This window comes from Monodelphis domestica, chromosome 7 (genome assembly GCF_027887165.1).
Source record: "Monodelphis domestica isolate mMonDom1 chromosome 7, mMonDom1.pri, whole genome shotgun sequence".
Lineage (NCBI taxonomy): Eukaryota > Metazoa > Chordata > Mammalia > Didelphimorphia > Didelphidae > Monodelphis > Monodelphis domestica.
This window is the reverse complement of record NC_077233.1, coordinates 52,041,620-52,056,389: the sequence shown is the minus strand read 5'-3', so window position 1 is coordinate 52,056,389 and position 14,770 is coordinate 52,041,620. Positions and strand designations below refer to the sequence as shown.

The 14,770-nt window shown below is 47.9% G+C and overlaps 1 protein-coding gene across 2 annotated transcripts in view; it reads left to right on the top strand.

Annotated features, from left to right (window-relative positions):
- LHFPL4 (LHFPL tetraspan subfamily member 4) overlaps window positions 1–13,728 on the top strand; it is a 38,544-nt gene extending 24,816 nt beyond the window's left edge. The window contains exons 2-4 of one of the 2 annotated variants that reach the window (XM_056804592.1): window positions 4,110–4,346; window positions 7,842–7,858; window positions 8,785–13,728. In XM_056804592.1, the coding sequence (XP_056660570.1) occupies window positions 4,110–4,346; window positions 7,842–7,858; window positions 8,785–8,835 (305 nt within the window). In that variant the 3' untranslated portion in view covers window positions 8,836–13,728. Of the gene's footprint in view, window positions 1–4,109; window positions 4,347–7,841; window positions 7,859–8,498 lie in introns of both variants that reach the window. The other variant, XM_056804591.1, reaches the window with a different exon arrangement.
- The last annotated feature ends 1,042 nt before the right edge of the window (window positions 13,729–14,770 follow it).

Here is a 14,770-nt window from a genome sequence, read left to right as displayed (position 1 = left end):
AAGGAAGGCCTCCTAGAAAAGGGGGCAGAAGAAGCAGGAGTGAGATGCTGCTGTAGTTCATACGGAAAAGGATGAGAAAGGAACAAGTAAGAATTAAAAGGGGAGAAATGTGCAACCTGCTCAGTCTTGGGACCTTCATCATTGTCAGAAATAGATGGTGTCCCCAAAGTCTTTGTGAAGTTTTAAGCTTTTAAAGCTTTAACTATTAAAGTTGAAAACTGTAGGAAGAATTTGGAGACTCCCTTTATAAGATATTTAGGTAGTAATTCAAAGTTTGCAAAATATTTTAACATTTTCTTTATCACTTTAGGTCTAAACAATCAGAAAAACAAGATATATGTATATGTGTGTATATATACATATACATGCATTTATTTATATACATGTACATATACATGTTGACATCTGAGTCTCACAGAAATACCATGAGATGAATATTCTAGATATTTATACACAAGGAGACAGTGTCAGAATTGGGATATTTACTGCTTCTCCCCCCAACCCCCAGCTACCAAAGGGGTACCTATAAGATGTAGTTTTAATCTTTACTTTATACTACAGATTTATCTGTCTCTCCCCTCCTTCTCTCTGACCTCTTCAAACTTGCCCATCCTGTATCTCTTCCCTAGAAGACTTCCATTCTCTTCCATAAACTTGCTAATCTGGATTAAGGTATTCATTAGAAGGGGAGTTCATGGGTTAATATATTATTCTCCCAAGCAATTTACTCCTTCTCTCCCCTTGAACAGGTCATCTCACATCATTAAGCCTTGGTTTCTTCTCTTAAGGTGAGAAAGCCAGAGAAGATGTCCTCAAAGAGGCCCGACACTATATGATTCTTTGAATTCTGTAGCATAATTTTAACTGGGATATTCTGATAGCAGTGCTGTAACTTGCAAGTGTAGATTATTATCTAAAGAATGGCAAACACCATTCAACAACTGCACATTAAGGATATGCTAGGCCACACTGGGTGTCCATGGCCCCAGGACAAATTAGATACTGCCCTGTCCCAAAGGAGCTTACCATCTAGTAAGGGAGATAAGAGAGGCACACAGAGAATTGTCATGTAGAAGACTCCTATACAGATACTGGTTGTAATAGATGATTTTTGGGACCCCTTTCAATTCTGAGATTCCAGCAATTATTATGCAAATCCAAACATTGCCCACTTTAAAGGAGAGACTGGAACAAAGTACTACAAGATTATGGGAGAAAGGAATCATTTCCATTTGGGGGTGATCAGAGATGGCTTCATGGAAAAGGTAATTGACCTAGCCCTGAAGGAAGGAAAGGATTTCAAGATGATCACCAGCAGCAGCAGCAAGAGCATCACTACCACTACCATCATTATCCTCTCCTGGCTCAAAACAGGACTCCAGCAAAACATTCCTAATTGTAGAGTGTATCTATGTTGTGGGAGAGGGTTGGGTTCCCCATGAGGGACACAGTCTTCAAATCCAGGACTATTTGGATCAGACAAAAGAACCTGCAGACCTGTGATGGGGGACAAGATATGAGCTATAGGGCTATCTGTCCTGGTTGTCTCCCTAGTGACTTGTTTTCATTTTGAGGAATCTTAGCCTGGTCTAGGTCATCTCAAGTCCAGAAGGCCACCCGAGGGGTCAAGGTGGTGCTAGGGTCAATGTCCAGGGGGAACCGAGACTTTTGTAAAGAGATGAAGCTAATGAAGCTAGAGTCCTTCCTTCCTCCATCCATCAGAGGGACTCAAAATACAACAGGGAACTTAGGACAAAGAGAAATAGAAACTGAAAGTCAGATAAATAGATAGATAGATAGATAGATAGATAGATAGATATAAATAGATTAGACAGACAGACAGCTAGACAGATGAAAGAGAAAGGAAGAAGGGATGGAAAAAGGAGGGGGGAGAGGGAATGCAGAGAGATACAGAGAGAAATAGAAACTCAGAAAGATAGATATCTCAAAGAAGAAGAGACAGACATAGATAGAGAAAAATAGATAAACATATCAAGGGGGGAGAGAGAGAGAGAGAGAGAGAGAGAGAGAGAGAGAGAGAGAGAGAGAGAGAGAGAGAGAGAGAGAGAGAGAGAGAGAGAGAGAAGAGTAAGAGATCAGGGAAAGGAAGTATCCACTGAAAGACAGTACAGAGAGATGGAAAGGAAAAGACTCTAAAGGGAGTGATTTGAGAGGGGGAGGGAGAGATGGAGGAGGAGCAGGGTTCAAAGGGAGAGGAGTTGAATCTGGAAGCCCAGCAGCTAGCAGACCCAAACCAGTGAGCTGGGAGTGAGCTGGCAGCTGTTTCCATGGAGATAGGAATTCACTCACCAGGGGAATGATGAGTGACTACAGCCCTAGCCCTCTACTGCTGGGGCTTAGGGTCCTTTTTTCCTTCTGCCGATCTTGTTATTCCCCCAAATCCAGCCCACTCAAGCCCAACCCAGCCCAAGCACGGGGGTGTGGAAGATACAAAGGGAAGATAAGAGTGGGACCTGATGGACTGAGGAGAGGATTGGGGTAGGTAGTATGGTTTTTAAGGTGGGCTTGTATGAGGCCAGATTTGACTGTCCTTTTCTCACCCAGGACCCATTATCTTCAGGAGCAGGGTTCTTCTTCCTCTATCCATTGGACTTAATGACCTTGGCCATGACAATAGAAATGAGAGGGACCTTCCAGGTCAGATCTGGGCAGGGAGGAGGAGTAGTTACAGGTGGGGGAGGCAGAGAAGGACATGCCAAGTAGAAATCAAGAGGAGGGAGGAGTGGAAATAGGGAGAGGAGAAACAGGGAAAGGAGGGGAGGGGTAGTATAGGCAGAAGGAGAGGAGGGAACCAGGAAGGAAGATGCTAAGGAAGCAAACATGGCTGAATTAACGGTTACTGAAGCCTGCTTTCTTCTTCCAGCCTTGGGTTCTGTCTCTCCCAGTCCCATTCCCCACCAAATGACCTTGAATTTTACCATATCTAAAGTACAAAGTATCTGACCTCTTCTGCCTCCAAATCACTCCCTGTCGTTGTTGAGTGATGGGAAGTGAGGGTAGGGGGCAGGCGAGATAAAAGGAAGTCTCATGCCTCCATAGAGGGGTGATATTAAGAGTGGGGTAGCAGGGTGTGAAGGAGGGTGATTTTTTAGGAGGAAGATCCCCAGGGTACGCTGTAGTAGATAGGAGTTTTGCAATTTGGGGATAATGAGGCAATTCTGAAGGGAGCTTGAGTTCGGGGGCATCTCCTCTTTCTCTCCCTTAGCTTCAGATGCCAAGCAATTCATCTAATGGATGAGCATGTTCTCAACGGGGTAATGAATTCTTAAGTGCCTGGAGGTGGCGGTAGTCCCCATCCTGCCTTATAGAAGGGAGCAAAGAACTAGAGTCAAACACCGTGGAAACCAGGAGAGCGGTCCTTGGGACTGGCCAGAGTCAGGATCATCTTCCTCTTCCTTCTTCTCTCCCCATTCCCATCACATCCATCTTCATTTAGGCAGGGCTCTTGGCTTTGGGGATTTTCCATTCTAAGATAGACTAAGATGGAGACAAGTTTAGGATGTGGAGGTCAAAGGGCAGAAACAGGAGCACACAGGCAGCAGGTGTCAAACCTTTTAAATACCTTTAGGACTGGGAGCTGACACGGTCAAGGGTTTGATGCAGGGAGAGTGCCTCATCAGACTGGGTGGGATAGGAGGAGCTTGTCCGTCCTCCTCCAGTTAACCCAGCAAGGCTTCAAGGGAGAGATTTCAAGAGTCATTTAAAGGAGGTGAGAAAAAAGGCTTTGCAGTAGAACAAACTGCCATAGTAGAACCAACAAATATAGTCAACAAACTTCTATGAAGTGCTTACTGTGTGCTGGGGACACACATGAGAAAGGCAAAGTCCTGGTGTCTGCCTCAGGGATTTCACATCCTAACGCGAGAAAAAACACATACATCAATTGGCAAGGATCTAAAGAGTCCAAGGAAGATCTCCCAGGGAAAGGCAGCTTTCTGAATAACCGCCTCCATTGTCTGGAGGGCTCCTCTGTCGTTGGGGGAGAAAGTTCTGGGTGACTGCCTTGTGGCGATGAGTAGCCGAGGTAACGAATCTCTTTTCTCGCCCCTCCCTGGCTGCTGTGGGGGCCTGGTCCTCCCTTCCTCCAGCTCTCTGCCTGGTCCTGGGCTGCATGATCTTCCCTGATGGCTGGGATGCCGAGACCATCCGAGATATGTGTGGGCAGAAGACGGGGAAGTATTCTCTGGGGGACTGCTCTGTGCGCTGGGCATACATCCTGGCCATCATTGGTATCCTCAATGCCCTCATCCTCTCCTTCCTCGCCTTTGTGCTGGGTAACCGGCAAAACGACCTCCTGCAGGACGAGCTCAAGACAGAGAGCAAAGGTGAGTGGGGAGGAACCGATGGACTGGGATGCTCTAGATTGGCCAAGGACCTGCCACTCACTTTATTCCAAGGAGAGATCAAGGAGGTGGAGGGGAGGTTGGGATGGAGCAGGGAATGGGCCTGTCTGCCAGTCCAGAGATTCATTTTAGGGAAAAAGAATATATTTTGGGGGTAGCAAGGTAGCACAGGGGATAGAGCACCAGGCCTGGAGTTATGAACCTGGGTTCAAATCTGGCTTCAGACACTTCCTCGCTGGGTGACCCTGCACAAGTCACTTAACCCCCATTGCCTAGCCCTTATCTCTCTTCTGTCTTGGAACTGATACTAAGACTGCAGCTAAGGGTTTAAAAAAAGTGGGGGGTAATAGAAGTCTTCCTCAGCCTGAGAGAGGTAAGACCAGGGAACCAGGGGACAGTTGTGTGCTTGTTTGAGTGCTGAAGTCATCACGATGCTGAGCACTTGTCTAAGGGGGCTTTGCAGCATCTGGCCTCAGACACTTCCCGGCTGTGTGACCCTGGGCAAGTCACTTGACCCCCATTGCCTAACCCTTACTACTCTTCTGCCTTGGAGCCAATACACAGTGGGAATTCTGCCACATTAATTGTTGAATCAGAAGACCTGGGCTGGTTCCCTGACTGGACCTGTTGGTATCAAGTCACTTTGTAAGGCTAGCTAGAAGGGGCCTTAGAAACCATTGAGTCCAGCCTCTTCATTTTGCAAATGAGGAAATGCCCATGTACAGAGGAGAGTGACTTGCCCAAGGTCACACACAGTGGCAGAGCCGAGATGGGACCCGAGGTTCTCTGACCACAAACACACTTCTCCCTCCTTTGGGTGAGGCACCTGCTCTGTATTCCATTTCCTCATCCGCAAAACAGAAATAATATTTGCTCTATTTATGTCACAGGGTTCAAATGAGTTATTGGTTTTTTCTTTTTCTGGACCAGTGATTCATCAGTGGAAGAGCTCTGGGTGAGAGAACTCCTTCTTGTGAACTTAGAGTCTTAGGGAGTTTCTTTTTTGGGGGGGGAGGGGCTCTGGTAGGGGAATGGACTTGCTCAAGGTCACACAGCCAGGATGGGTCAGGGGTAAAACTTGAACACAGATCTTTATGAGGAGGCCAGCACTCTACCTACTCCCCTAGGCTGCTTCTCCAGTGACGTATGTATGTGAGTCAAGTGCTCAATAAACCTTCGCGCCAATGGAAACACAAACTCTTCTTTTCATGGGATTTCTCAAACCAGTTTTGGTGGAGACCATCTCATTCTACCCCAGGATCCTCTGCTTAGGGCGGTCTCTCAGGAGAAGCCCTAGATTCCTTCTAGTGACTCCCATTTGAGAGTTTGTTACCTGGTAGCTGAGGCTGACTGGCTAAGCCAAACATGGCCATCACAGGGAATCTTCTGCCATCTTCCCTCTCCAGGCCCACCTTCCCATCCCTGACCTCCAAAGAGCTGCTCAGGTCCAAATCAATGTGCCCAGGTGTTCCCTCTTGGCTCCTTCTCCCTCTCCCCTCTGTAGTTAGTTTTGTCCCCAGGCTTATAGCATGTTTACTTTCCCCTCTGGCCGAAGCTGACTTTCTTTTTCCTTAAGTGGTCCAGCCAGTCCACACAGCCTCAATAGACCTCCATCCTGTTCTCCATAACTAGAACTGAATGGCTAACTTTTTTTAAAACCCTTATCTTGCATCTTCAAGTCATTACTGTGTATTGGTTCCGAGGCAGAAGAGGGGTAAGGGCTAGGCAATGGGGGTTAAGTGACTTGCCCAGGGTAACACAGCTGGGAAGTGTCTGAGGCCAGATTTGAACCCTGGACTTCCCAACTCTGGGCCTGACTCTCCATCCACTGAGCCACCCAGCTGACTGCTGAACAGCTAACTCTTGATTCTCTGAAATAACAAGGCAGGAGGGGGCAAAGACAATTCAAAACTCTGGATAAGAAAAATAAATAAATTTGCTTTCGGAATGGAGCAAATTACACCTGCTAGACCTTGAAGAACAGAACACAGACCATCAGAACTGAAAGGGCTTTGAGATCATTCGGTGAATCCAAACCCCTCATTTTATGAATGAAGTATTGAAAACCATAGAAGAGAAATCATTTCTAATCTTTCAGTTAGATACTGCTACATGTAGCTTACCGTCCATTTCCCACCATCCTCAGCCTTATCCAGGTCTCTCCCCAGAATATTTTTTTTGGGGGGGGAGAGGAGGAAAGGATTCATTAAATAAATACATATATAAAATAAAGATCAAGTTTTTCCTTGTTAATAATCTTTCAATATTTTATTCTTTGCCAATTATATGCACAATTTTTAATGTTTTCTAAAAATTTGATTCCCAAATTTTCTTCCTCTCTCCTTCCTGTTCCCCTTAGATTTTTTAAAATCTTGCACCATTAAATAAACAAAACTCATAAAAAGGTTCTTCTCTATCCAAGAGAAAAACTGTGTACAATTACTCAAAACTACTGCTCATGTCACTATTTCTATAAAAAGACCAATCCCCTTGTGAATATTAGTCCACTTAGATATTTCCTTTGGATCGTGGAAGGCAAGTCTATGCAGGCTCTATTCTCTGAGGTGGGTATTGCTTTTGGATGATATTGGGAGTATTTGAGTCAGGGATATACTGGTAAATGTTTAACAACCGGCTCTATGGAAAAATGTGTGCGCTTAAAAAAAACCCTCACCTTCCACTTTAGAATTAATACCATGTATTGGTTCCAAAGCAGAAGAGCAGACTCATTCCAGAAGGGCAAGATTAGGGACTAGCCCTCTCTAAATCTAAGGGAGTTTTCATTCTAAGGGGCAATGGGTGAGATAGATTAGAGGAGAATTCTAATCCTTCCAGTTTTTATTTCAGGACCCCTCTCTCCCACAGCCCTACCTTCCATGTGTGGGTCCAGAATGTAGAGTTTTACCTCAAGATGCAAAGCTGGGATGTGGTGGGGTTGTGTCTTAGGTGATCTTTATTTAACACTATTTCTCTCTCTCTCTCTCTCTCTCTCTCTCTCTCTCTCTCTCTCTCTCTGTCTCTGTCTCTGTCTCTCATCCCCCTTATCTCTTCCTTCCTCCCCCTGTCCTCCTCTTTCCCCTTCCTCTTTCTCTTCCCCCTCTCTTTCTCTCTCCTTCCCTTCCTTTCTTTTTCCTCTCCCCCTTCTCCCTTTCTCCTCTCTCCCTCTCTCTTTCTCCTCTCTCCCTTTCTCTGTCCCTCTCCTCCCTCTCTCCCACTCCTTCGCTCTCCCTCCCTTTCTTTCTCCTCTCTCCTTTCTTCCTTTCCCCATCCCCATTCTCTCCTCCCCTCTCTCCCTCTTTCCTCTTCCCTTCTTCCCTCTCCCCCTTTCTCTCCCACCTCTTCCTCTCTCCCTCCCTTTCTTTCTCCTCTTTCCTCTCCCTCTCTCTTCCCCTCTCCCTCCCTCTATCTCTCTCCTCTCTCCCCCTCTGTCTTTCCCGCCATCTCCCTTCTTTTCCTCCCCTCCCCTCGGCCTTGCAGATTTTGTTGGCTCTGCGGTAAGTTCTGTGTTACGATCTGGTGGGGAGGTCCCAGGGTGGGGGGCTCGGTCCTGTCCAGTTTCTCACTCACAGGGACCCTGAAGGGCAGGATCTCAAGCCAGAAAATATGAGCTCAACTTGTCCAGTCCCCCTCCCCTGATCCCTCCATTTGAACCCCTGGGGCAGACCCTGGCATCAGACTACTCTCACAATAGTGCTGCCCCCCTGCCTTCCCCTGCCTACCTCCCTATCTCTAGTCCTGGCCAAGGGAGTGGATCGGGGTGGCTTCCTGACCTCTGGAAGGAGGGAAGGCTTGGGCTCTGGTTCCCAATGGCACCGGACTTTAAGGAGAAATAGACTTTCCCTGAGCCTCTCCGGGTTTCCTTTTCCCATCCTCCCTTCTAACGTCACCGGAGGTATCAGAGCCATCCCAGGCCAAGAAATTTGCTCTCACCAGTGGTGACTCAGTGACCAAATTTTTTGGTTCCAGACCATCGGGGGAACCTGCTATCCTCCTGGGGTTCCCCCTCCCTCTCCCCCTTCCTGGCACTGGCCCTCTAGGGTCCCCACCCACAACTGCAGGTTCAGTTCTCAGTTTGGGGGCTGCCCCGCCTGGTGCTGACTCCCTCTGTCCTGGCCCCCCTCCAACCCCTCCCAGAACATAACAGAGATGCTGCCACTGGGCCTCGCCCTCTCTGGAGGCCCCGGACTGGACTCTTTCCCGCCTTTTTCTGCCAACGACGGTTCAGTGACCTGCACCTCGAAGCCTCAGATGCTGCCAACCTCCCTTGGGCGGCCTCCCCGAGACCCCGCTCTCCCCAGCCAGCTCACCTAAGATGAAGATGACCTGCCTGGAGGGAGGGAGCACGGAGTCCTGGGGTCCTTCACCCCTTCCTCTCTTCACCCGACACCCCACTGGCCACTGACCCCACCGCTTTCCCCAGGGTCCAGCCAGCTGCAGCTTGGGGTCAAGACAAAAAGATCGACTGAATTAACTGCCACCATGCAGAGACGCTGGGGAGAGAGGCTGGACAGCTTCTCCTTCATCCCCCCGGGGCCAGGACCCTCCTCCCCTTTCTCGTCCTTTCAGGCTGAACCGGAGCTGCTCCCGGACCCGGGCAGGGGGCGGGGGTTGCTTTCTTTCTGGATCGGGCTCCCTCTCCTCCTGGCCCCCTCTCGGGAGGACTCCTCCACAGACTGGGCCCAGCCTCGACGCCCCTCATCTGCCGCCCCCCCCCTTGGCCTGGGCCTGTTTTGTACAGCACAGAATTCTCAGTTCTTTTGTTGGTGGGGATGGGGGAGGGAGAGTGGAAGAGGGGCCCAGAGACATTCCTCTCCTCCATCTGCCAGTGGCAGAAACTGGCCTGTTTCTTTGATACTTTTATGTGCAATTTGAACTTGCAGCTCACCTCCAAACAGGGTACTCCCCGTCCCCCCCCACCCCGTGCCCCATCTTCTCTCTGCACCCCTACCCCCAATGGGGGGCCTCCACTTCTACCACTTCATGCTTTAAGTCCATTGTTTTGGAGACTTGATGGGGCTGTAATTGGGGCCAAGGGAGCAGGTGAACGTGTGTGAACATGTGTGTTTGTGTGTGTGTATGTGTGTATGTGTGTGTGTGTGTGTGTATGTACTACAGGTAGTCAGAGAGGGAATGGGCTTCTTGCCTTATCTCCTTCCCCCATCCACCCACCCTCTGCCTTTCTTTCCAGAGTGGAGAGATGGAATCAGGGGCACCAGGGGAAGTTCACGGGGTCCTCTGGATCGTAGGAACAGAGCCACTAGCCTTGGGGACCTCAATGGGGTTTGAACCCCTTCTTTCAACTCCTTCCCCATCCCTCTCCAAAAGAGTGGGTGTCCCCATTCACTCTCACGTCCATGGGATTTAGATTGGATTATGAAGATGTCCCAACATAATTCCTCTCCCCCCTCCCTCTCCCCAGTGGATCAGAATCTTTGCTTATCCCCTCCCCTCCCAGGAAAAGACAGAGCTTCTGCTTCCATTCCTTTCCTGCCTCCCATCCCGGTCTCATCCCCTTTGTGGAGTCAGGAGACCAGGTCCCTGGATGGTTTGGGATAAGGGTGGATTCCCAGAGGTCCTGGACTTTCTCAGACCCTTTTCCTTCCTTCCCCACCCAGGGGAATCATCCCACTCATGCACCTCCACTCTGGCTCCAGCACTGTGCTCCCCTCTGACTCCTTCCCCTTCCTCTTCCCACAGGAAAAAAAAAAGAACTTCATAAAAAAAAAAACCCAACCCAAACCACACAGCAATGCTACAATACAGTTAGGGTGAGAGTGGGCATGCGGGATCCAATGACGCTCCCAAAGATGAGGACAGACTCATCAGGGGGTGGCAATGTATGCAATGAGCTCTTTGAACATACACACCAAAGTTCATATGAGAAGGCTCCAGGCTGAGGGAAAGGCAGGTAACAGTCATAAAACAGACAGACAGACGGAAACAGAGATAGAGACAGAGACAGAGAGAAATGATGAAGGGAAGAGACCCAGGAAGTACAAGCAAAAAGGGCTACAAGGAGGGAAAGGGGGGTAAGGGAGAGAGGGAGCCAGATGGCAGAAAGGAATAAGGAGATAAGGGTGGGGAGGGAGGGAAGGAAAGGAAGATAGACTTCGAGAAAGAGAAAAGGAGGCACAGGGGAGACAGGCTAAGAGTTGGGGAGATAGGGAGAAGAAACCAGGTGGAAAGAGACTTGGAGAGAGGCTGGTGGGTTAGAGGGAAGGAGAAGCAAAGCTGAACAGACACAGAGGGAAAGAAAAAAAGGATTACAGAAATTTGAAGAGGAAGAGGAAGACAAAGACTTAAGAAAGGGCATAGGAAGGTAGATCTGGAGAGCTAAAGATAGGAAGGGAAAAGGGTTGCAGATTAGGGAGTGACATTTGGAGAGGGGAGTGGGAAAGGGGAACAGCTGGGGAGGAAGAAGGGAGACAAGGATAGAGAAATAAGACTTGGGGGAAAAGGGAGAGGGAAATGGCCAGACAAGGAGAGAGAGGAAAAGATTTTGAGAGGTGAGAAAAATGAGGAGGGAAGTAGAGATGGAAAGAGACAAAGGGAAACAAGTGAAGAGAGAGGCGAGGCATTTGGAGAGTAATGAGGAGAGGGGGAGACAGTTGGGAAGAGTTGGAAGAGGGAAGCAGATGGAGAGGAGAAGGAGGCAAAGGGAAATGGAGAGGAAGGGAAAGGGACACAGATTTGAAGAGAGGAATAGAGAAAGAAAGATGGGGGAAATGGAGAGGGAGACATCTGGAGAGCAAGAAGGAAAGGGAAGAGGGAGACAGATGGGGAGAAGAGAGGAAGACAGGCAGGGAGAAAGAAAGGAAGACAGATGGGGGAAAGAGGGAAGCATTAAAAAAAGAAAATAAAAATGGGGAGTGAGGAAAACTAACTAATTGGGAAGGAGCCAAATAGAAATAGGGAAAGACAGAGAGGAAGACATTGGGAAAGGGAGTAATGGGAGGGAGAGGGACAATAGGGAAGGGATACAGTTGGGAACAGGGAGGCTTATGTAGGGAGGGAGAGGGAAACAGGCAGGAGAGAAAATGAAAGAAGAGGGTAAAAGGGAACTGGATGAGAAGGGAGAATTTATTTGGAAGAGGGAGACAAAGATGGGGAGAACTACATGGAGGAAGACTGAAATGTGGATGGAGAGAGGAGGAAAGAGAGACCAGTATGGATAGGAGAGAGGAACAGGGAGTTAGATGGGGAGAGAGGCAGGGATCGTCATATAGGGAAAGAGACTGTCAGGAAGTAGAGATGAGGAAAGCTTACCCTTAAATAGTTGAAAAAAGACAGTGTTGCAACTGAAGAATAAGGATGTAAGGCCCCCTGATCACCCCTCCTGAGATGCGTAGAATCAATCCTCTGAGCCTGGGCTAAGGTAGCATACAGAATATCCACAGTTCCCAGAAATCAAAGTCCCGCTTCCCTGGGCCTTAGTTTCCTTTCCAAATACTCTGGGATATGATTCTGCTGGAAACTCAGCATTACCAGGCTGGAGTATGGAGCAGGGAACTGAATTGGGGACAGAGCTCCTATTCAGACAAAGCTGATCCCTGTGGAGAAGAGAAAGGGAGCTTGGCTCTACAGGAGCAACCCTCACTGACATCACTGTCCAGGGCTGTTTCCCAGGGAGACCTAAGCAGAATGAGAGGTTTTGGAAATGGGTTTAAAGACAGAGGAGCCTGAAGGAATGTGGGCTCCAGTGGACATATAGCTCAGGGGACTGGCCCAGGAGAAGTTTCTCTTAGATATACTGTCAGGAACACCAGGTTGGCTCAGACACTTGGTGTTTTGGCCAGCATTCATTACCTAGAGTGGGGCTGAAGCCCACCTGGCTACCTCTTGCTTGGATGCTCTTTAGCAGGAAAGTATGGCTTGGTTGGGCTGATTCATTCATAGGGAAACAGAGGGGATGGGAGCAGAAGGGAGCTCCTTGCAGGGTCTAGTCTTAGGAAGGCAAAAGGGGCGCAGCTGGATTTTGTGCTCCAAAGAATGAAAAAAAAAACTTATTGTGTGCAAGGTGTTGTGATAGGTGCTGGGGATACAAAGAAAAGACAGCCCATGCTCAAAAGAAGCCCACATTCTAACAGAGGGAGACCACCCATAGAAGAAACTTCAGCTGTAAGTCAGATAGATGCAAGGGCTCCCTGCCCAGAGGGTGCATCAATACAGATAATAATGATCTTGTTCAATAGAGCCTTCTAGACACCCAAGTGATACAGGGTGGCAGCCATATCTGAATGACTGTTAGGGTTTGTCTCCTAAGACAACCCTGAAAGCTTCTTAGGACAGATCTATCTAGGCCATCCTATGTCAGGGGTTCTTAAAGTGGAGTCCTTGGATTCATGGATAAATTTCAGGGGGGGGGGGTTGTCCAATTAACCCATTGGATAGGAAGAAAATCATATCTTTATTTTCAATAATGTCTAAAATTTAGTATTTCCTTCAGTTATTTGAAAACCTGATTCTGAGAAAGATTCCACAGGCTTCGACAAACCGGCAAAGGAGTCCCTGACACAATAAAGATTAAGAACCCCTGGCCTGATCAGAGGCACCCAAATGTTTCCTCCATTCCTCTACCCTAGCCCAGAAAGATCTGGGAATAAGTAATGGCAACAACATTCCTAGCCCAAGAAGCTGCCTGGCCTCTTGGACATGCCTAGACAAGGGGATACCTATTTACCCTGAGTTGGGAACTCTCAGGGGGAATGACTTTAGAGCAGGAAAATTCCATCTTTTGGAGACAGTGGAAAAGGCTGCTCTGACAGAGGGGATGATAGAGTATAGGTTTTGGTCAGGACCTTGAAAACTCCTCACAGGCTCTATTGGGATAAATGGCCCAGTGACAGTGGGAAACCAGAGTCGGGGTTGGGGGGAAGGTCCAGGCTTTCAATTTAAGAGAAGGAGGGATGGTGTTGGTGTCATAGCAGAGCTCAACAACCCTCTCAACAACATGCCCTCCTTCAGATGAGACTGTAGTGAGACTTGGGGAAGTGAAGACAGGAATATCCTTTCTACAAAAGCCATGTTCAGTCAATATCTCAACCAAATTGTCCCTGCCTTGGTTGCCATCTTCTTTCCTGGCTTGCTGTTCCTGCCAGATGGAATGGGGGTGAAAGGGGGAGTGCCAGTCTCCAAAGAGCTGGATGCTTTGTCCCCAGGGGTGGTGATGGTGAGGGTCCTATGCCATCTGTTGTTAGGCTAGCTTGGTCTTGTGAATACTTCATCAGTCAATACAGTTTGAGTGTATCTTCACTCTTCATTGTTAGACACGGCAATCTCAGTTTTGGTCCTGGAGCCCCTTCGATGCTGGATTTTAGCTTCAGTGCAGGTGGAATGGTGTTCAATAAAGGAATTTATATCACCAGTTTTGACTGCTTACTCTCTGATTCAACTAATAGCTCCCAGACACCCCAGTGGGCCATGGAATGGCATTCTAGGTGGGTTTTCTTGGATGCTCACAGACACTTTCACAGCCCCTACCCATCTCTAAATTTGTGCTGGCAAAAATCTACCTTTTCATTATATGTCACAAAATTATTCTTGTCCCTTGACTCCGTGATCCCACTTCTAGGAACTATTTCCCAAGGAAGAGATATAATAACTATACAGATTTTGAGGCATTCAGGTCAGCCATGGCACTGATGATAAATTAATTCAAAAAGGTCATAAGCGAAGACTAAAGTGAAGGAAGAATTGGTGCATAACTTCTTGTTGGCAGACAAGTGTACATTCAGTGCAACTTTTGAGGCTGAGATGCAACAGAATATGGAATATTTCTCTGACATTTATGCTAATTTTGGCCTGACAATTAACACCAAGAGAAGATGTTTTCCACCAGCCAGTAAGGAACAGCAAATGAAGAAATTTGGAATGCTGTGGATAAGTTCACTTACCTTGGCAGCATATTTTCCAGGGATACCCGCATAGATAATGAGGTTGATACACAAATAGCCAGAGCTTGCTTAGTGTTTGGGAGTCTTTAAAGGAAAGGGTGGGAGAGAAGAGGTCCTGGGCTGTCTACCAAACTGATTGTGCTGATGCCATTGTTGTATGTCTGTGATATCTGGATGGTCTACCAGTGCCGTGACAAGAAACTTGACTCAATTTCACTAGAATTGTCTTAGGAAGACTGGAGATCATCTGGTCTGGTACCCCGACACTGAGGTCCTTTCTCAAGACTGAACTGCCAAGCACTCAAATTCTACTGCAGAGACACAACTTTGATGACCTGGCTGTGTGGTTTGAATGCCAAATGAGTGTTAGCCTACAAGATATTTCGTGGAGACTTCACCCAAGGCAAGAGCTCACATGGAGGTCAGAAGAAACGATACAAAGAAGGTCTCTGAAGAACTTCGGCATCAATTGTGAGACATGGGAGACCCTGATACAGGGCAGTCCATTGTGAT